The sequence below is a fragment of the Prionailurus viverrinus genome, chromosome C1, assembly GCF_022837055.1.
Source record: "Prionailurus viverrinus isolate Anna chromosome C1, UM_Priviv_1.0, whole genome shotgun sequence".
In the NCBI taxonomy this organism is placed as follows: Eukaryota; Metazoa; Chordata; class Mammalia; order Carnivora; family Felidae; genus Prionailurus; species Prionailurus viverrinus.
Genome location: NC_062568.1, coordinates 198,783,631 through 198,803,824, shown reverse-complemented (window position 1 = coordinate 198,803,824; position 20,194 = coordinate 198,783,631). Strand labels below are relative to the sequence as shown.

The 20,194-nt window shown below is 56.7% G+C and overlaps 1 protein-coding gene across 2 annotated transcripts in view; it reads left to right on the top strand.

Moving 5' to 3' along the window:
* ALPL (alkaline phosphatase, biomineralization associated) overlaps positions 1-8,099 on the top strand; it is a 57,821-nt gene extending 49,722 nt beyond the window's left edge. For both annotated transcript variants that reach the window (XM_047872581.1, XM_047872582.1), the window contains 5 exons: positions 1,197-1,266; positions 3,585-3,719; positions 5,656-5,847; positions 6,292-6,411; positions 7,134-8,099. In XM_047872581.1, the coding sequence (XP_047728537.1) occupies positions 1,197-1,266; positions 3,585-3,719; positions 5,656-5,847; positions 6,292-6,411; positions 7,134-7,399 (783 nt within the window). In that variant the 3' untranslated portion in view covers positions 7,400-8,099. The remainder of the gene's footprint in view (positions 1-1,196; positions 1,267-3,584; positions 3,720-5,655; positions 5,848-6,291; positions 6,412-7,133) is intronic.
* Positions 8,100-20,194: the final 12,095 nt, after the last annotated feature.

Below are 20,194 nucleotides of genomic sequence, written 5' to 3'. Positions count from 1 at the left end.
GGAGGCAGGGGCCTGGGGGTGGCCCCCACAGGGTAGATGAGGGTGGGACTGAGCTGCTTTGAACCTTTTCTGTTCCTCTGAGTCAGCTCTGGCCGGGCCGAGCCCCTTCCTGGCCCAAGCCAGAGAGACACTGCCCCTCCCAGCCTCAGTTTCTTTGTGCGGGACATGGGGCTAGGATTTAGTCCTTCTGGCCTGGGCAGGTGCTTAACCCTGGAGCTCAATCTAGACTCCAAGAGGGAGAGACAGGACCCACACCAGTCAATGGACAGGGTGTCCCTGTGGGTTCCCAGGTAGGCCATACATACCTCGAAAATCATGCCTGAACAGTGGATGCTGAAGTCAGACTCCCAGTGGCTCTGTCATCTGTGACTCAGTATCCTTGTCTGCAAAATGCGAATAACAGTATCTCCCTCGTAGGGCTGACGTGAGACCTGAATGAGGTAACACAGGAGAACCAGCTCAGCAAAGCGGGGGTGGGGAACCCCACTTCCTCAGCCTTCCCGCCCTCCTTCCCTAACAGTCACTGAGGCTCCAAAACCACAGATCCCAATGCCATTGCCCAGAGAAGGCAAGGGGCTGTCCTGAGGATGCACAGCTGAGTCCTGGTGGTACTGTAGCCCCTGGCTCTGGTGCTGAGTGGTGACATCTCCAGTTAAGTCAGCCAGCCTCTTCCTGCGGCCTCTGTCCTGGGGAAGCAGCACTTCCTTTATCAGCCTCTTAGATGAGGTTGCTGGGGGAGACCTAGGGTTTTACTTCCTCCTTAGCTCTCCACAGCTTCTAGAACACACACAGCCCACACCCCTCAGTGGGTGCTCAAGGCCCCTGGTGACCTGCACCTTCCTCTTCTTGGCTCCATGATCCCTCCCTGCTATTTGAAACTCTCCTCCCTGACCCCAGGCTGATCGATGGCTTCTTGTCCTCCAGGGCCCCATTAGGATATCACCTGCACCAGGAGGCCCTCCCTGATCCTGATCCTGCCTCTGGGCCCACAGTGCCCCCTGGTCTCTCGGAATTCTCTTCTCTTGCATTAGAATTGCCTATATGTCATTTCTTGAAGGCAGAGATGGGAGGTCCTCGGGGAGGGGTTAGTAAATGACTGAAGGAAACAAATACGTGCCCCGGTCCCTGAGACCCACTGGGCTCTGTCCTCCCAACCCCCCAGCTCCCACGTGGCTGACACTGGCCTTTCCTCCTAGCACTCCCACTATGTCTGGAACCGCACCGAACTCCGGACCCTTGACCCCTACGGCGTGGACTACCTCTTGGGTAAGTGGAGGGTGTAGAGTAGGGGACACCCAGCTGGGTGCCCTGGGGCTGGGGCTGTGAGTCCAGCACCTGAGGGGCCAAGGTCCCAGCCCTCCCTCTACTTAGGGACCTTTGCTCTCAGGTCGAGGACCTGGGAGAGGTGAGGAAGGGGGTCTGGTTCATAGAACTGGGCCTGAAATCTGCTGGCTGTGCAAAGTGAACGGTTCCGTTGAGCACAAAGGGAAGGTAACGTTCAGGTTGGGGAAGGGACCTGTGGCATCCCACTCAGCTCATTAACATCAGGGCCCAGGTAAGTCCAAACCCCGGCTGGGGCAGGAGGCCTGGAGCCAGCCCTGCTCTGTGGCCAGGGCAGAAGCCAGCCGGGTTGTCTCTGCTGGTCTTGACTGGGGGATGTCCCCCGGGGAGTGGGGAGCCAGGGCCCTGGTGAGGTGGAATGAGGCCCTGAGCACCACCACGCCGACACCTGGGTCCCCTTTCCCACCTGGCTGCTGTGCCCAGCGAGTGGTGGCAAAATTTCCTACAAACCTTTTCCAAAGAGCACACCTCTAGGTCCTGGGTGTATCATTGGACGTTATGGGCTCAAAGCTGGGCACCTGGGAGGATCCCCTAGACAGACCACGCACACACACAGCCCTCTGCTTGCCTGGGTCACACAGCACACACCCTATAGCACACACAGGTGTGTAGAGTTATACATGTTCCCATGCAGCACAACAGGCCCACTCATGGATCTTAGAGCCAGAGCGCTGGGTTCAAATCCCACTCTACCACATATGAGCTCTGCAACCTGGAGCGGGTGGTTTCTCCTTTCAGCGCCTCAGTTTTCTCTTCTGTAGAGTAGGAATAATGTAAAATGAGGCTAATGATGGGGCCTACCTCAGGGCTGCCATGAGCACACGTGAGCCAATGCACTGTGTAAATTACTTGTTGGGGCGACTGGGTGGCTCGGTTGGTTGAGCGACCGACCGACTTTGGCTCAGATCACGATCTCGCCATTCTGGAGTTCGAGCCCCGCCTCGGGCTCCGTGCTGACAGCTCAGAGCCTGGAGCCTGTTTTGGATTCTGTGTCTCCCTCTCTCTCTGCCCCTCCTCCACTCATGCTCTGTCTGTCTGTCTGTCTCTCTCACAAATAAACATTTAAAAAATAAATAAATAAATTACTCGTTACCGTGTAGCAAATGATCTCCAAGCTTAACAGTTTAAAATACGAGTTAACATTATTACTTCACACAGTTTCTTGGGGTCGGGAATTTGGGAGCAGCTCCACTGGGTCTCCCATGAGGTTGCAGTCATCCGAAGGCTTGACTGGGGCTGGGGCTTCCGTAATGGCTCACTCCTAAGGTTCGCAAGTTGGCACAGGCTGTTGTCAGGAAGCTTCAGTTCCTCGCCACATGGAGCTCTCCATAGAGTTGCTGAAGTGTCCTTATAACATGGCAGCTGGCCTCCCTCAGAAGAGTATGCACGGCTAAGGCTGTAATATTTTATGCCCTGGCCTAGAAGTCATATACCATCATGTCTGCAGTATTCTGTTGGACACACAGGATAGTCTTGGTGTGGGAGGGGACACACAAGGGCGTGAATTCCAGAAGATGGGGACTATTGGGTGCCATCTTGGAGGCTGGCACCTATGTGCTTCCCAAGCACTTAGGACGGCCTGTGGCACACGGTGAGCATTCTGTCCGTTAGAGCTCTTGCTTGACTGTGCCCCCACTCACAGAAGGGGTAAGGTGTTCTAAAAGAACATCCAGGACTAGAAATACCACCCCGGTACATGTGGAATCTTGTGACATGGTCAAAGAATGGATCAGTCTTACTTCACAAGTGAGGAAACCCAGACGTGAGCCAAACCTTCTACCATTTTACCACACAGGACACTATACCCTTCACACCTGACCTGTAAATGACGCGTAGGTGCACACGCAGTCTGCCCCCATTGAATCCGTGCCCTCAGCCTGGGGGCTGTGGTGCCATGCCTGGAGGCCTTCAGGCTTGGGGCTGGGCTGATGGGCTTAAGTCCCAGATCTCCCACTTAGCAGCCGAAGATACCAAGCTACTGAGCACCGGTGCCTCAGTCTCCTTCTCTGTAAAATGGACTTCGGTGAGCCCTTCCCCATAGTGTGGCTGCAAAGGTAAAAGGAGGCGTGTTCTCAAAGCACTGGGCACATTTGGGCCCACAGGAGCTTCTCCCTGCCCCCCTGCTTGCTCTCACCCCAAGCTGTACGCGCCCAACCTGTGTTCCCTGAGATAGCCCGGGCTCCTTCGGGGCCCTCCTTGCAGAGTCATGAGAACTCACCATCCATATCGTCCTGTGCCCTCAGGTCTCTTTGAGCCGGGGGACATGCAGTACGAGCTGAATAGGAACAGCACGACTGACCCGTCACTCTCCGAGATGGTGGAGATTGCCATCAAGATCCTGAGCAAGAACCCCAAAGGCTTCTTCTTGCTGGTGGAAGGTAGGGCCCCAGGCTTGGCCTCAGGGCCACTTCCCGGGGAGCTTCCTGGGGTCGGGGGATGGGGAAGACAGCTGTCTACTTTTGGGGAGAAGGAGATTCCTTTTGGGGAAGATGGGGTACTCAGGGTGTTGAAGCCCCCAGCCCAGCAAGCCGTTCTCCTTTGGGCCTGAGGATGGCCCGTCAGGCTGACTAGTCCAAGAAGACTTCCCAGGAGCCTTCCCCCGAGGCCCCTGAGCTTCACTCCTTCCAAAAGACAAATTAGTAGGCCCTGATGGACCCCTCTGCATCTGAGCGGCTGTCTGGCTGGGCTCAAGGAACAGGCCCGGGGTCCTCGTCCACACACGCCCATCAGTCTGCGGGAGCCCTCAGCTGGATGGTGCGTATCTGCCGTTCCTAGGCACGTGTGGGGCCAGCGTCAGATTCGCGAGTCCTGTGCCTGAAAGGAGACCCAGGGCAGGCCCTGGGATGTCCCGGGTCCCCCAGATTGGGACAGCCAGAACTTTGGGGATTGGCAGTGCTGCGTGCCAACGTTCACAGGGTTTCCCAGCGCCGATGGGAAGCACTGGAGTCGGGCTTGTGTTCGTTGCTGCTGCGGCCTCTACCTGTACATTTCTGTAAAATGAGGCCAAAAATAGTCTTCGAAGGTTATTAGCATCCGTTGCGTTCAGAGACATAAAGTACTTGGAACGGGGCCCGGCAGAGAATAAATCTTCCGTGTTTCTATTATTACCATTATTATGATCACACAATAGCTAAGTCAATAACAATAGGAAGTGTGAGGAAGTGATAAAGTTTCCGGAATCTTCCAAGGTTCTAATAGCCATTGTCTTCTGTGGTTCCTGATGTTGCCTCACTGAACTCTAGAGGTACACACACACACACACACACACACACACACACACACTTGCACATATACTCTCACCACACATATACACACACTCAGGCCCCTCTGCCTTCCAGAGGCCAGTGGCAGCCAAGCCGGCTTGGCCGCTTTCTCGCCAAACCCCAGGGTTCCCACTTAAGCATGGCAGGTCTCAGCCTGGCCTGAACAGGCCTCTGACGCCAAGGACCCAGCCAGGAACCAGTGGTGGTGAGCACAGGCTCCCCTGGGAGCATTTCTCTTTGTGACTGCTCCCAGAGCCACAACAAAGGGAGGACCCACCCTGCCAGTCTGCCAGGCCAGAGTGGTGAGGCTCAGGCCAGTGGGAAGGGAGGGCGGCCAGGCCGCCCCGGCTCAGGACCCTCAGAGTTGGGAGTGTCCACTCAGGCATCCTTCTCCTGTTAGAGACAAGGAGGGGTCCCCTCAGGTCATGTAGCCCTGAGCCATGACCTTTAAAGCCAGGCTCAAAGCCAAGCATCTTGCGCTCATATAGGAGAGGCGGCACAGGATCCAGGCTTCAGAGGCCTTTATGAAGGCTTGCCACGGGCACTGAGAATGAGAGTCATGCCTGAATTCAAATCCCGCTACTCCCACCTTGGTCGCATCACTTCTGCCCCCAGGCCTCATTTTCTCCATCTGTAAATGGGGCCGATGGTGCCCATTTCTGCCCAGGATTGTTGTTACGGGGAAATAAGACACCGGCTTGTTGTGCCTGGCACTCGGTAGGACCTCAGGCTTGCTGGTTCCCTTCTCTGTCTGTCTGAGGTCTCAGACTCCTTCAAGCAGCTGAAGATGCTGCACTGAGAGCCCCATGGGGTCACAGACAGAGCACAAAGTTTTCAGTCAGGTGGATCTGGCTTTGCTCTCTCTGTGCATGAGCCCTTGGTCTACAGCCTACCTTCTCTGAGCCGCCGTAAAGGTTGAACGCCGCATAAAGTGCCTGGCGTGGTACACGGGGCCCATCAAAGAAAGGTTAACCCAGCAGTAGTGTGGTGGGGCCTGGGGGCACCGATCTTCCGTCCCCTTCACCCGAGCCCTCCGCCTCGGTGTCTCAAGGAGGCAGGATTGACCACGGGCATCATGAAGGCAAGGCCAAGCAGGCGCTGCATGAGGCAGTAGAAATGGACCAGGCGATTGGACGGGCAGGCACCATGACGTCCGTGGAAGACACACTGACCATCGTCACTGCAGACCACTCCCATGTCTTCACTTTCGGCGGGTATACCCCCCGTGGCAACTCTATCTTTGGTAGGTGGGCCGCTGTTGGGGTGGACACGGGGCACTCCCAGGGCTGCCCGTCCGGGAGCAGGCGCAGGGTGGGAGAGCCAGAAGCTCGGGGCCTGGCCCGTGTGGGATCCATGAGAATTGGGTAGGACAGAGAAGTCACGGATGGGTGGGGGGTGTAGGGTCAAGCGCATGCATGGGTGGATGGGTGGCTACCTGTGTGATGGGTGGATAGAAGAATGAGAGGATGGATGGATGGACTGGTGAGGGCTGGGTGGATGGACAGACGGACAGGTGGAATACCAGATGAGGGGGATGTGGGCACAGTGAAAACTGAGGGGTGGTTAGTTGGAAGTAAGCCAGGTTTAGAAGGTGGCTTCATGGAGTAGTTCAAAGGGGACTTGAGGGTTGCCAGGCTGAGGCTTGGGGACTCCAACATGACTCCGGGGCCAATGCCTTTCTGTGCAGGTCTGGCCCCCATGGTGAGTGACACAGATAAGAAGCCCTTCACCTCCATCCTGTATGGCAATGGGCCTGGCTACAAGGTAGTAGGTGGTGAGCGAGAGAACGTCTCCATGGTGGACTACGGTGAGATTGTCAAAGTCCAGAGCTGGGAGGGGACACGGTGCTCCTTGGGGATGGGCTTGGGAACCCTGCAGGCTCCCTGTAGGAGACCCCAAGGTCAGGGGTCTCCTAAGAGCCAGGACTTGAGTCAGAGCAATCCCAGTCCAACCCCCCTCGTACGATTGAGCAGCTCTGTGACCTTGGGCATGCAACGTGGTCTTCCCCGGCTTCCCTTTCCTCCTTAAAAGAATTCTAGCTCCCAAGGTTGTCTGAAGGACTAACTGGGTCTGAGGAGCTTCGTGTAGTGCCCGGCACATGCAGGTGCCTGCTGTGTTACACTGCCATCTTTATGGGCTATTCCAAAATCTGAGCCTTCTCAGTGTATTCATCTGGTTCCTTCCTGTTGAATATTCATTTGCTCATGATGGCCCCAGTAGCCCATGGGGGTCTAACTGTGCAGCCAATGGTAGGAGGCTCTCCCGGGTTGACTGTTCCCTTCTAATTGAAACAGCCCAGGTGAGGTTGATTTTTCTCTTCTGGGGGGTTGAGGGTACAGGCTTCTGTGTCGGAACGGACTCAGGCCCAAATCCCGTGGCCTTACACAAAATGACTTCCCGGCACTGAGCCTCGGTTTCCTCCTCTATGAAACGAGGGCATGTGAGCCAGCCTGAAAGAGCGGGGGGGACGTGGCTGCAGACTGCCAGTCCCCTGGCAGGCTCTCAGCAAGTGTTTCTTCTGGCCCACAGCTCACAACAACTACCAGGCGCAGTCTGCTGTGCCCCTGCGCCATGAGACCCACGGTGGGGAGGACGTGGCGGTCTTCGCCAAGGGTCCCATGGCGCACCTGCTACATGGCGTCCACGAGCAGAACTACATTCCCCACGTGATGGCTTACGCGGCCTGCATCGGTGCCAACCTTGACCACTGTGCCTCGGCCAGCTCGGCAGGTGGCCCTTCACCAGGTCCCCTGTTCCTCCTGCTGGCCCTGCCCTCCTTGGGCATCCTATTCTGAGGGCCCGCGGCCCAGGCACCCACTAGCCTATGACAGATGGCCAGCCTCCCTCTCTCAGCACTGCCCACCACCTGGGAGCCCACACCTCAAGGGCTGGGGAGGCGGGGGCCTTCACAGCCTCAACAGCTGCCAGAAAGAGGACCCAGGAAACCAAAGTCTGCTGCCCGCCTCGCTCCCCTCTGGAATCCTCCACTGGCACCAGACCCATTCCTGGCCTCCGGCCTCTGTTCCCTCCCTGCTGCCCCTTTGGCCAACAGAGTAGGTTTCTCTTGGGCAGGCAGAGAACACAGACTGCCGAAATTCGCAAAGCATCTTATTTTTCTAGCAAACATATTTCTCCAGGCCTGGAGGCCCCGAAGCTTCCATGGAACATTCCGGATCTGACCTTCCCATTCCCCTCCCCTCTTGGAACTACCAGGCCCCATCATGCTCATGTCCCTACCCGCAGGGGAGACCGAGTCCTTCCCTGCAGGATGGGGGTTTGCTCACTCATTCCGAGGCCGCCAGGGGCTCCCAGGAAGTAAACTGGGACTGGCCATCCAACCCCAGGGTGGCCGGACACTTCCCAGCTCTTAACACGCACGCCCACTCCTCTCTGAAGCGACACCCCTGTTTGGAACGGCAAAAAAATTTTTTTTTTCTCTTTTTGGTGTTGGTTAAAAGGGAACACAAGACATTTAAATAAAACTTTCCAAACATTTCTGAGGACAGAACCGAGTCTTTGTGGTCAGTGAGGAAGAGAATGAAACAAGCTTGTTTCTCTGGGAAGAATTGGACTCCGGGCCCAGGAGGGCAGATGGAGTCCGGCGGGGAGGAAGGGGCGTCCTGCTGACCCGGGGGCTTCTTCACTCGTTACCTGCGTGACTTTGGACAAACTGCTTTGTATCTCTGTGTCTCCGTCTTCTTAGCTATAGAATGGGACGCAGTCCAGTCTGGGTTGCTATGAGAGAAAAGTATGCCTCTGGGCCCTGAAACTCACAGCAAGAAGGCCTTCAACGGCCCTGTGACACTCTTGCCACACAGCTCCGAATGACAGAGCTCCGTGTCCTGGTCCAGTGGAGCTGTTCGTTCGTTCGTTCATTCATTCATTCATCCAGTAATTCATCCTTGAACAAGACAGGTTTAAATTGCATGGGTCCACTTACATGCAGATTTTTTGGGGATAAAGACAGGAAATGTATTTTCCTTAAGATTTTATTTTCTTTTTTTTAAAGATGATACTTTTTTTTTATGTATTTATTTTGAGAGAGAGAGAGAGAGAGAGAGGAAGGGGCAGAGAGAGAGGGAGACAGAGAATCCCAAATAGGCTCCAGGCTGTCAGTGCAGAGCCTGATGTAGGACTCGATCTCACGAACTGTGAGATCATGACCTGAGCCGAAATTAAGAGTGGGATGCTCGACCGATTGAACCACCCAGGTGCCCCTCCTTATGTTTTTTTTTATTTAAATAACAGTTCTTTTTTTCTAGCTTACTTTATTGTAAGAATATAGTATACGGTGCATATAACATCAAATATGTCAATTGTTAACATTTATTTTAACATAATACACACAACATAAATATGTTAACAGTTAATTGACCGTTTTATGTTATCAGTAAGGCTTCCAGTCTTTAGGAGGCTATTTGCTAATTTTGGGGAGGGGGTCACAAATTATACACGGTTGTTTTACTGCGCAAGGGGTTGGTGCCCCTAACGCTCATGTTCAAGGGTTAATTGTGTTGAGTAGGTGCCAGGCACCAGACCAGGTCTTAGGAATTTTGTGGCAAACAACACAGACATGCTCCTTGCCTTCACAGAGCTTCAGCCTAGCTTGGCGATGGTGATCTTTCCATTCCTGATTATCTGGCCTGAGAACTGGGCTCAGGATTGCACCTGATATTGGGTATACAGGGTTCTCCAAGTCTGCTCCTTACCTCATTGGAATGATAGTCCCTATAAAGGTAATAATCATAATCGTTAACATTGAACACTTACCAGCTGACAAGCTCTGCTTGGTGATCTATATGGATTCAGTTCATTTGATCCTCACTAGGAAGTAGGCCCCTGTCATCCACATTTATAGATTAAGGAAGCCGAGGGTGCGAGGCATGGTGTGATTGCTCAAGGTCCCCAGGTTGTGGGGCTGGGATCTGAATCCACGTACATCCGATTCCAAAACCCCTATACTTAATGACATCCTTTGTTTATAATACGTTTCCGACTTCCTGACAACATTCGAACGCAGCCAATACTAGTGACTCAACACACACTAGTCAAATGTGAACTCAGAAAGATGAGAAGCCACGTCAGAAGTGTGCCCTTCTTCAGGGGAGAAAATGCAATCAAGCTGATTTCTCTCTGAACTTTCTGGCAGTCCTGGCAGAAAGGGGGGGAGTCCAGCCACGCCGATGCTGGGAGAGAAAAATTAAAACTAAGGGGTGCTTGGGGGCCCCTGGGCAGCTCAGTCGGTTAAGCATCAGACTCTTGATTTCAGCTGAGGTCATGAACTCACAGTTTGTGGGTTCAAGCCCCACATCAGGCTCTGCACTGACAATGTGGAGCCTGTTTCAGATTCTCTCTCCTCTCTCTTTGTCCCTACTCCGCTTGCACTCTCTCTCTCTCTCAAAATAAATAAACTTAAAAAAAAAAACAAAAAACTATGGGGCACTTGGGTGGCTCAGTCAGTTAAGCATCTATTCTTGATTTCAGCTCAGGTCATGATCTCTCAGTTCGTGGGTTCAAGCCCCATGTCGGGCTCTGTGCAGAGTGTGGAGCCTGCTTGGGATTCTCTGTCTCCCTCTCTCTCTGCCCTTTCCCTTCCCTTTCTCTCTCTCTCTCTCTCTCTCCCTCCCTCTCTCAAAATAAATACATACACATTAAAAAAAAAAATTAAAACTACATGCGTACATTCCTGCCAGGGCAAAAAGACAACTCCTACCACCTTCACAATTTATATGTTATCTCCACTATTATGTCCTAAACAGTTGTTTAAATCCACACGGGAGCTGTTGAGCTTTGAACGTTCCCCAGTACCACCTGAAGTCAGCTTACGTGTCTCCAGGATGCGCAAGCCATACTTTGTGTCTTGGGTTGGGCTTTCCAAAGGCAGACCCTGAGAAAAGGATTTGTGCACCTGTGGTTTGTAAAGGGAACCCAGAAGGCACCAGGCGGAGAGTGGGGAAGTGGGACAGGAGAAGGAGGGAAGCTGACAAAAGGTAAGTTATGTAGCAGCTCGCCATCAGGGGCAACCAGGGCTCAACCCCCGCCCTGGCCTCCCGCCCTGGGGCCACCAGGAGGCCCAGCAGAAGATGCCCCTCCATCCGTCCTCCTGCCGGCAGGTGAGGGAGCCTGTGGCGTTTACTCGCCAACTCTCATCCTTCACTGGCCAAGGGCTGCCCCCGGAAAGAGGACAGCTCGGCACTTCCAACCTGCCCTTGAAGGGCTGAGAGAAAGCCCCCGGGCACGTGCTGGGACGTTAAATGCTCAGAGGACACAAACAGGGCACCAATAGCATCTGTTTAACTTTGCGATACGCGGAGGAGGCTAAAAAGCACGGACTGTGGGTCAGAGAGACGGGGGTGCCTGCCTCTGCTCCGTTGCACTGTCGTTTCTATGAACGGGGGCAAGTTCTTTCACTTTGCTGCTGTTCCACTCCTGAACTGGAATGGCAGGCAGTACCCACAGCACAAGGGTTTCCAGAACAAAGAAAGGATGGCAAATCCACATGTATTCATCCAGATAACCCTGCCTTCTGTGAAAGATAAATCCGGAACTTAACACAGGAAGAGTTTATTTCTATCTTACACATCTGGTGCCTCTGGTCGGGCGCCTGGGACCCAGGCTCTTTCCACCTCGTAGTTCTGCCTCCTCCGAGTCCGGGATGCACCATCTCACTGGGACTACCGAGGTTCTGCGTGAGCAGCACATCGATGGGGGGGACCCTCTTTCTAGCCACTTCTTCCTGGAAGTGCCACACATCACCTCCACTCATGATCCATTGGTAAGAAGTGGTCACATGACCACCCAGATGCAAAAAGGGCTGAGTAGTGACATCTTCAGCTTTGGAGCAGGTTTCCAACCTCAGCATTATTGACTTCTCGGAGCTTATGCTCACTCGCTCCCCAGACATCACTACATCCTCAGGGTGTTTGAAAACATTGGGAGATTTCACATCACGTGATATTTGGACTTCTGGCTTTTTCGAAAAATTGGAAGGTCTGGCTGGCACGGCTGCACGTTTCTGCAGGGCAGTGGCTGATCTGAGCCGAGAGATGGCGGCCCATCCAGCGTGTGGCTCTCCTGTTTGCCACCGTCCCCAGCACTCAAGGAACTCACACTAAGCCCCTTTCGGCAGACGTTACCCCTCCGGTCCGGGCGGAGACAGAGCTCGGGACCCATGCCTGTGAACGGGCCGTGGTTCTGTCCTTGGAAAGCTCACATCTCACGACAAGATGGCCAGAAGCAATCCCAGTGCACAGGCGAAGCAAGGAGCTGTGGGGGCAGCTAACCAGCGGGGGGCACGGTGGGGCGGGCACTGAGGCAGAGAGGACAGCAAGCAGGCTGGGGCCTGACGGGCCAAGGAGCACTGAGGCAGAACGTCGGGGTACAGAGAGGATTCCAGAGGAGACCTTGTGGGGACAGATGGGCAGGAAGGTCTCGAATGCCATTCCAAGAAGCTGGAGGTGAACGAAGACCCTGGGGAGCCACGGAGGGTTCTGGAGCCTGGCAGTGAGCCTCATTTTTGAAAGATCATCATGGCTGCCCAAAGAAACTGTGACGGTGGACCAGGCAGAAGCTGGGCCCATGGAGATGGGAAGGGGGAACAAACCCCAAATATGTGCCTGAAAGTCCCAGCTCCTACCTGTCCAGAAGCGGCTGGAGCAGCTGGTGAGTGAATAGTTCGTCAGCAAACTGTGCTGATATTGAGGGACGGAGGGAGCAGCACATCAACTGCAGTGAGGTTGACACCTTGCGGGCACATGTGTCACGTACACGCCCCGCACCATCCTGTGAGGTGGGCAACATCATCCCCATTTCGCAGATGAGAAGGGTGAGGCGTGGCAGAACACAGTGACCTGCTCAGGGCCCATGGCTTGTAAGTGACAGCTGCAAGTTGCACCTACGTGTGCCTGACTCCCAGCCCGTGTCCCCTCCCTGGCCTCTGGGTGCTAATCCCTTCAAGGAAAACAAGCCAGGCCCCATCAGCCGCAGAAGCCCTTCGATGGGGGAGTAAGAGCCCCAAGCCAGCAGAGTTTATAATTAGCCTTGGTGGCTAACCCAAGACCTCCCACCAAGATCTAGCACCAGCCGATCGGGGGGTGGGGAGGGTGGGCTGGGGAGATTAAGTTCTTAGAAGAGGATTTGGGCTCCCAAGTTTCTGGGTGGCTCCCTGGGGCCTCCTTGTGCTGCCGCCGTGATCATGACTCCAGGCCATGGAGTCCTGCTCCTCAGCCATCTGCGCCGGCCTCAGGATGCGCCGGCCCTCAAGCGGGGGGGCAGGCGGGTTGGGGTCTGCCACCAGCCAGGGCCACGTGTCCCTCCTACCCGCGGGAACAGAGGCCTACGATCGTTGAGGTAGCGGGAACCCAAGCCAAGGCACGCGGGCGAACATTTCTATGGTGTCCCCAGAGCGCCAGGCACTGTTCCTGGTGCCTCACAGGGCACTTAGCCTATTTAGCCTCCCCACCACTCTCAGAGAGGGCAGGACTGTTTCTGTCTCCATTTTACAGAGGAAGAAACGGAAGCAGAGAGAAACTGGTCACTTTATGCAAAGTCACACACTACCAAGGGATGACGGATGGGAAGCTGAGCGCCGTGGAGCCCGAGCGCGGGATTCAATCATGCCCAGACCTCCTCTGGGCATGGTGAGCACCCAGGAGAGGTCGGGAGTGTCACTGCAAAGGTGGCAGGGGCAGGACATCACGGGCGGAGATCCTGGGCCCTTGTCCTGGTGGGGAATGCCCGTGGGCTGCCAGCAGAGCCTCTGTCCCCACCTGCCCCCGCCAGGGTGGCTGGCTCCAGGGCGTCAGAGGGCAGCCTGGGCTTGCACACCCTGGCTGAGGGCCCTGTGATTAGGCTCCTGCTCACTCAGCCCACCTGGTTGGGAAAGGATGGCAGCTGAGAGGCTGAGCCCTGAGGACCGTTGGCCGGGGCAGAGTGCAGGAGGGTCCTGAGGCAGGATCTGGAGGAGCGTGAGATGTGACCATTCACCCCGCTCCCTCCCACAGCCCCCGCGGCCGAGGCCTGAGGGGCTGCTGCCCGCTCCCCGGGCATGAGCGGATGCCGTCCTGGCATCCTCCCTCATGGCAAGTTTTGGTGCTTCGTGTGCCCTTTGTCTGCCTTCGCTCCTGAGGGATCTCCTGGGGCGCAGGCCTCTCTCCACAGTCCCCCAGACCACGCTCAGGGCTGGAGGCCAGGGAGGAAGGCAGCCCAGAAAGGGTCAGACACCAACTTGAAGTCACACACTAAAATGGCTTAGACACAGAAGGTGACGTGGTCCAGATTGTGCTTTGGAAAGATCACTCTGGCCACCGAGCAGAGGAAGGACCGGGAACACCAGGAGTAGACGCTGGAGGCAGTCTGGAGGCCTTGCTGTCGCTGGGGGTGGAGCTGGCTTGGGCCAGCTAAGTGTGGCGGTGGCGGGAAGCAGCTGGAGCCCAGACAAGTTTGGGAGTTAAAGCCAGCAGGGCTTGCTGAGGGACTGAATGTGGGGAGCAGAGGAAGTAGAGGAACCGGGGATGCCCCCTGAGCTTTTGGCCTGGGCACCTGGGAGGAGTGCATTTATGGACATGGGGGAAGAGATTTGGAGGGAAAATAGAGAAGTGGTTTGGGTCACGTTGGCTTAGAGATACCCGTTGGGCTCGGGGGTGGACACGCCCGCGGGTAGTTGCGAAGGATGAGTCTGGATTCAGTGGAGAAGCTCAGCTAGAGACACAAGGAAGAGGGTCGTGACGGTATTTAAAGCTGCAGGGCACAGAGAGGACGTGATGGGCCCAGGATCACAGCCAGCCAGGGGCGAGGATTTGAACCGGGGTCCGTCAGACTCCAAAACCCACAGGAGCCCTTTTCACTCCAGCAGGTGTTCACTTCTGGGATTCCTCCAAGGTGGGAGAGGGAGGAAGGGAGGTGGTGCCAGAAGCTTCTGAAAAGAAATCCAGGAACAACTGAGATCCTTCCAGTCTGGGCTACCCACCCCCCAACTCCCGCCTACCCAGCCAGAGGAGCTCTTGTCAAACGTGGAGTCCTGTCCCCTTCCCATTGTACAGATGGGGAAACTGAGGCCCAGAGGCGGGCAGAGCTGGGATCTCGGTCTTCTGCCTGCCACCCTGTCTCCTCCACCAGCCTCTAAGGTCGGCTCCTGTCTGAACCAGCTCAATGGTTGAGTGGAAGCCATCCAAAGGAGACAATCCCGAAGGGGATGGATGTTTCTCTTGGGGCCCTCAGAAGGAACTGGGGCCTGGGGCCTTCCCTCCTGGGCTCCCCTCAAGGCAGTGTTTGCCCCATGCCTGCCTCTGCCCCTTGTCCAGCCATCCCCAGCCTTCAGGAGCCCTCCGAGTCCCTGGCAGGGCAGCCTTGAGCCTGACTCCAAGCCTGGCTCCTGTCCTGCAGCCCAGATCGAGGCCCCTCCTGGCCCCTGCCCAGACCACCCAGCGCCAGGGCCTGGCAGACCCCAGTGGGGCTGGTGGGCAGTGCTCCCAGGTTGGCCAGCCGCGGTCTGGCTCCACCCGAGGGGCTGTGGCCTGGGAACCGCTAGCTGTCTCCTCAGGGAAGCGGCTGGGATCTCCAGAACAAACAGGGAAACCACAGGCCCCTGCCCCACCCGAGGAGAGGGGGGCTGCCTCTGGCCACGTCCACCGACACCCTGTTCTCCAGTCATGGCCAGTAGGGAAGAAGCAGAACGGCTGTGGTCACCTGTGGACGGAGAAGGCTGCGACCAGGGCTCTGGCCATGCTGGCTGCCCCTGCAGAGCCCCCCGCGAGGGAGGCTGGACCGAGCCGGGGCAGGGCGCATCTCAGCTTCAGGCTGAGAACAAAGCCCTGGAATCCAACAGATCTGGGTTCAAATCTGGACTCTGCCACATCCTAGCTGAGCAGCCTTGGGTAAGTGACTACACTTCTCAGGGCCTCAATGTCCTCTCTGAAAAGTGGTTTCAGTGGCCCCTGCCGCCCACAATTGTAGTGAGGTGACCCAGAGTCCTCTGGAGGGAAAGTGCCCGGCTCAGGGCATGACACACAGTAGGTCCTCGCGAGACATCAGTCCCTGACCCGTCACCAGCTCAGTGACAGCCAGAGTAATCTCAGGGGACTCCTGGGCCTGGCGGGGCAGGCTGGGACAACCTCCCTGATTCAGAGCAGCTGGGGGAGGGGAGCATCTGACTCCACTAAAAGCCGCAATTAGAGCCCAATTTAAAGAAACGCTGTGTTAGTTCTTCCCAGGGCAGATGTGATTATAGGCTCGGAGCTAAACCGTTACTAACAGGATGCCACACAGGTCCCTTCCCGGGCATGGAGGATGTCCAGCCCCACACCCTCGCCGTACAACTGGGGAAACCGAGGCCCAGGGCAGGAAGGGACAAGCTCCAGCTCACACGCAGGTTAGAGGGGGCCAGGCCCAAGCCCTGCCTTCCGACGGCCGCTCCAGGCTCTGTCCCCATCTCTTTGCTTTTCTCTGAAGGATTCATTGCTGCATCTAGAAGCCAGAGACACCTTGGAAGAGATGACATTTCTTGAAAAGGAGGGATGGGGGCTGAGGTGGCGGAAACCCCTGAGAGGAGGTGGGGCCTCAGGGTGACACTGGCCATGAAGCCAGGGCCTCGGGCCGGTGACAGCTCCCTGCCCAGCCCAGAGGGACCTCGAAATGATACTGATGATAATTACAGTGATCATGAGGGCCCCCTTCCTGCGGCACCTACCGTGGGCAGGCATCAACTCCTGTCTTTAGTTACCCCGGGAGGGAGCTGCTGGCGTCGACCCCACCGCAGGGAGGGCAAAACCAAGGTCCTCAGTCTCTTGCCCAGGATCCACCGGGAGCCAGTGGCAAGTGTAGGCAGTGGAACAGGTGTTCGAGCCCAGCCAAGTTGCTAAGGTCCTTTAGCGCCAGACCCGAAGTGAGTTCCTCTCAGCAAATGGTGACAGTGGGTGAGTCAGCGAATGAATGAATGAATGAGTGAGTGAATGAAAAGGCTACTTAAGGGACTCTGTTCCTGGGGAGGTGTGGGAGGGCATAGTCATCCCCTCCAGGGAGACCCCTGAGATTGATAGTCCACGGGAAAATGCCCATTTCAGCTCTCCAGAAACAAGAACTCACAACCCTCTGGGTCCCAGGAATCCCCCTGGCTGTCCCAGTGCCCTGCAGACGAGCCCTGCCAACACCCCTGCGGCCTGCCCCTCCACCTTAGTCCCAAGCAGCCCCCCAAGGCCAGAAGCCAAAAGTCACCCTGCCCTCATCCCCAACCCCCTCCACACTCTTGCCCAGGCTGAACTCCGAGTTGCAACTGGGGTCTGGGGCAGGGGTGTGATAGGGAAAAACTGGCCTCCTCTCTCCGTCTGCCCCTTCACTCTCTTCCTGCAGCGCACTTTGGGAGTCCCCAGGGTGGGGGCACTGCACTCACCAGTTAGCCTCAAGGAGCTTGGGAGGTAGGCTGCTGGAGCCCCCTGCTGGCCAAGCATCCCCATCCCCATGGGGGTGGGTTGGGAGGATTCTTTCAGCAAATATTTATGAAACCCCTACTATGTGCCGGGCCCTGGGTTAGGCACTGGGCTCAGCAGAGAACGTACGCAGACCCTCCCTTCTGATGTCCATGGTTCCACTGAGGAGGTAACTGATGTCGGGGTCACGGCCTCCCAAGGACTGTCCCCACCCCCAGAGAACTGAAATCTCTCTGGGCAGGAGGTGTGCCCGCGCTGTGACACTGGGGTATGGTTGTGCTACCCCCACCAGGCTGGGGCTCCCACGGTCTGTGTATAAAACCTGTCATTCCTAAGAAACCTCTCCGCTCCCTCCAAGAGCCTCCCAGGATAGGGTTGCCAGACAAAATATAGGATGACCAGTTAAACTTGAATTTCAAATAAACAAGGAATGATTTTTTAGTATAAGTATGTCCCAAATATTGCATGAGGTGTACTTAAAACTAAAAATTATTTCTTGTTTATCTGAGATTCAAGTTTAACTGGGCTCCGTGTTTCTACTTGCTAAATCTGGCAATCCTACCCCTGGAGCTCATTCCTTCTGCTGGCACCTGGCCTGTCCAGATGGCCCATGTCATGCCTGGACATGGCCCCCTGCCTGCCCAGTTATAGCTCCTGTCCGCCCCCAGGACTGCTGTCCTCCCCCACCGGGCCCTCAGCTCCCAGGTGGACACCCACTCCCACCTGGTACACAGAGTCCAGCCTACGGACTGTCAGGAATGCTGTCTGACCTCCTTCACGATGGGCCCCGAGAGAGGGGGACAGAGCCACCGCTGCAAAGAGGGACCTCGAGCGTCAGAGACAGGGAGAGGCAGAGATCCAGAGATAAAAGAACATAGTCAGCAATGGAGACAGTGGGAGAGAGCCAGAGAGCTTGAGTCCCCCCATCCAGTGCTGCTTCAGGGAGGCCAGTGCAGGTGCCGGAGGGTCCTGAGAGCCCACGGGAGTTCTCCCTGAGTGGATCGGGACAGAGGCTGGGCCCCCGAGCCCCAACATTGGGCCTGGGACTCTGGGTCCTGGATGGGCAGGCCCTGGGAGGCAGCTTGGGGTCTCCCGCACTAACAGTCAGGGGTGGGAGTCCAGCCCCAGCCCCTGCCACTCTCCCCTCACCCTGCTTCCCAGGGGCAACACAGGGATATTCATGGCTTCCCAGAAGGGCCTATGGGGCAGCCAGAGTGGCTTTTAAAATTAGCCTCACTAACCAGATCTGGTTATTTCAGGAGACTCCGTCCCTGGCTGTCCCCTTGGCAGGGCGGGTACAGGGAGGGAGGGACCTCTACATTCCAGGGTCCCTGGCTAAGTACCCCCTGTGGCCTAAGCAGTAGAGAACATCCAGGTCCCCGTCCCCTGGCACTGGGCGGGCCTGAGCCTGCGGCCGTCTCCTTGGCAAAGTCGCCTCAGGGTTAACCATGAACGTCCAGGGACACCCCAGGGGACAGGGGAGGACCCCTCCTACTAGGCCAGGCACCCTAGAAGCCATGACAGTCTTTTCACAGCAATAGGTAAGGCTTTGTCCTCCTTTGACAGGCAACGAACCTGAGGCCTGGAGAGACAGGTACCAGCTCTGAGGCACGGGGGACGGGGACGGTAAGTCAGCCAGGTGCCCAAGTCCCTCCACGGGAGGCCTCTTGCCTCCTGCGTCTGGAGAAACCTCTGGCTGCCATTTCCACCACCGGAGCTATTTCTAAGTAGAGTCCAGTGCTTCCCGGAGCCCGGTGCCCCCCACCCAAGCCCTAATTCCAGCCTCGGGTCAGTGTCCTGGCTCGCCCTCCCCACCTCGGAGCCCAGAGTGAGCACGGAACTGGCGCAGGCACAAGAGAAACAGCGTTGGACACTTTGATCCCAGAGGCCAGATTCCTCCTCAGCCTCCCCTGGCCCCATCTTGGAGCCTGGAGAGGTGGGTGTGGGTTGGGGCCCAGCCTGAAAGCCAGCCCAGAGGCCTGCCCTTGCCACAGATGGGGGGCCGGCACAGACGGGGCAGACAGGGGGGCAAAGGCAAGGTCTGCTTCTGCCACGACAGCCCCCAGTGCTCTAGCCCTGCTGTGGGTCGGAGCTGCACGAGGGAGTAAGGGCCATGAGCAGGGGTGCCCAGACTCTTTTATAAAAGGATCGTCAGTCCCAGTAAAGCCTGGGGAGCTGAGGCTCAAGGAAGCAACCCGCAATCGTATGTTCCCAAAGCCTCGTGTCCGGACGCCCGTGTCAGGCCCGACACCGATTACTCCATCGTCCACACAAAGCTGACCCCACATCCTCTGATGTGGGCTGTAGGTCTGGTTCCCATTCATGGCTAATCACGGCTCCCACTCCCAACACGCACACTATTTCTCAGAGCCTATCACGCGCCAGGGTGCACTTTTGAATCTTCACCAAAGTCAGAACTATTAGCGTTCCCAGCACTTTTGAATCTTCACATCAGGGTTTAGCGTTCCCACTGTACAGTTGAGGAAACTGAGGCCCAGAGAGCCAAAATCATGTGCCCCAGCTCACACGGAGAGGAGATAAAGGAACTCAGAGCCAAGCTCCTGACCTTGGTGCTGAACTGTGGCTGCCGGCCCTTCGGCGGTGGGATGGGAGGAGACCCGACCAGAGATGGAGAATGGGAGGGGGTGCGATGGCTGGAGCACTGGGGTGCGGTTGTGCAGGGAAGGGCTGGGGCTAGTAGGGGACCCACAGAGCCCAGGGCAGCCTAGAGCCAAACCAGGTGGGTGCGGTTAGGCATCGGGTGTGAGTCACAGCCCCCGGGTGGCCCCAGACATCCTAGCGCCACAGAAGGGCCCTGGCAGGAAGAGCGTGGCAGTGGGTGCACTTACCGCCATCCTGGGGAGGGCGTGGGGGCTGGTGGCAGGGGGTGGGGGGCTGCAAAACTGTCAGGGAGGCCAGGGTACGTGGCCATCCAGGCTGCCCTTGCTCCTGCACTCCAACCTCAGAGGGGGCCCCCCCCTCACCCAGTACCCAGGCTGGACTCCCCACTCAGCCCCACATCCCATCAGGTCCTTCACCCAGATGTTCACACCCCACCCTACCCCCGTCCTTCCAGGCCTGTCCACTGTCCTCCTGCCCTCTGTCCCCAACATCTGCCACCTTGATCCTCCCCTCCCTGCCTGACACTGCCCAGCTGGTCTACACCAG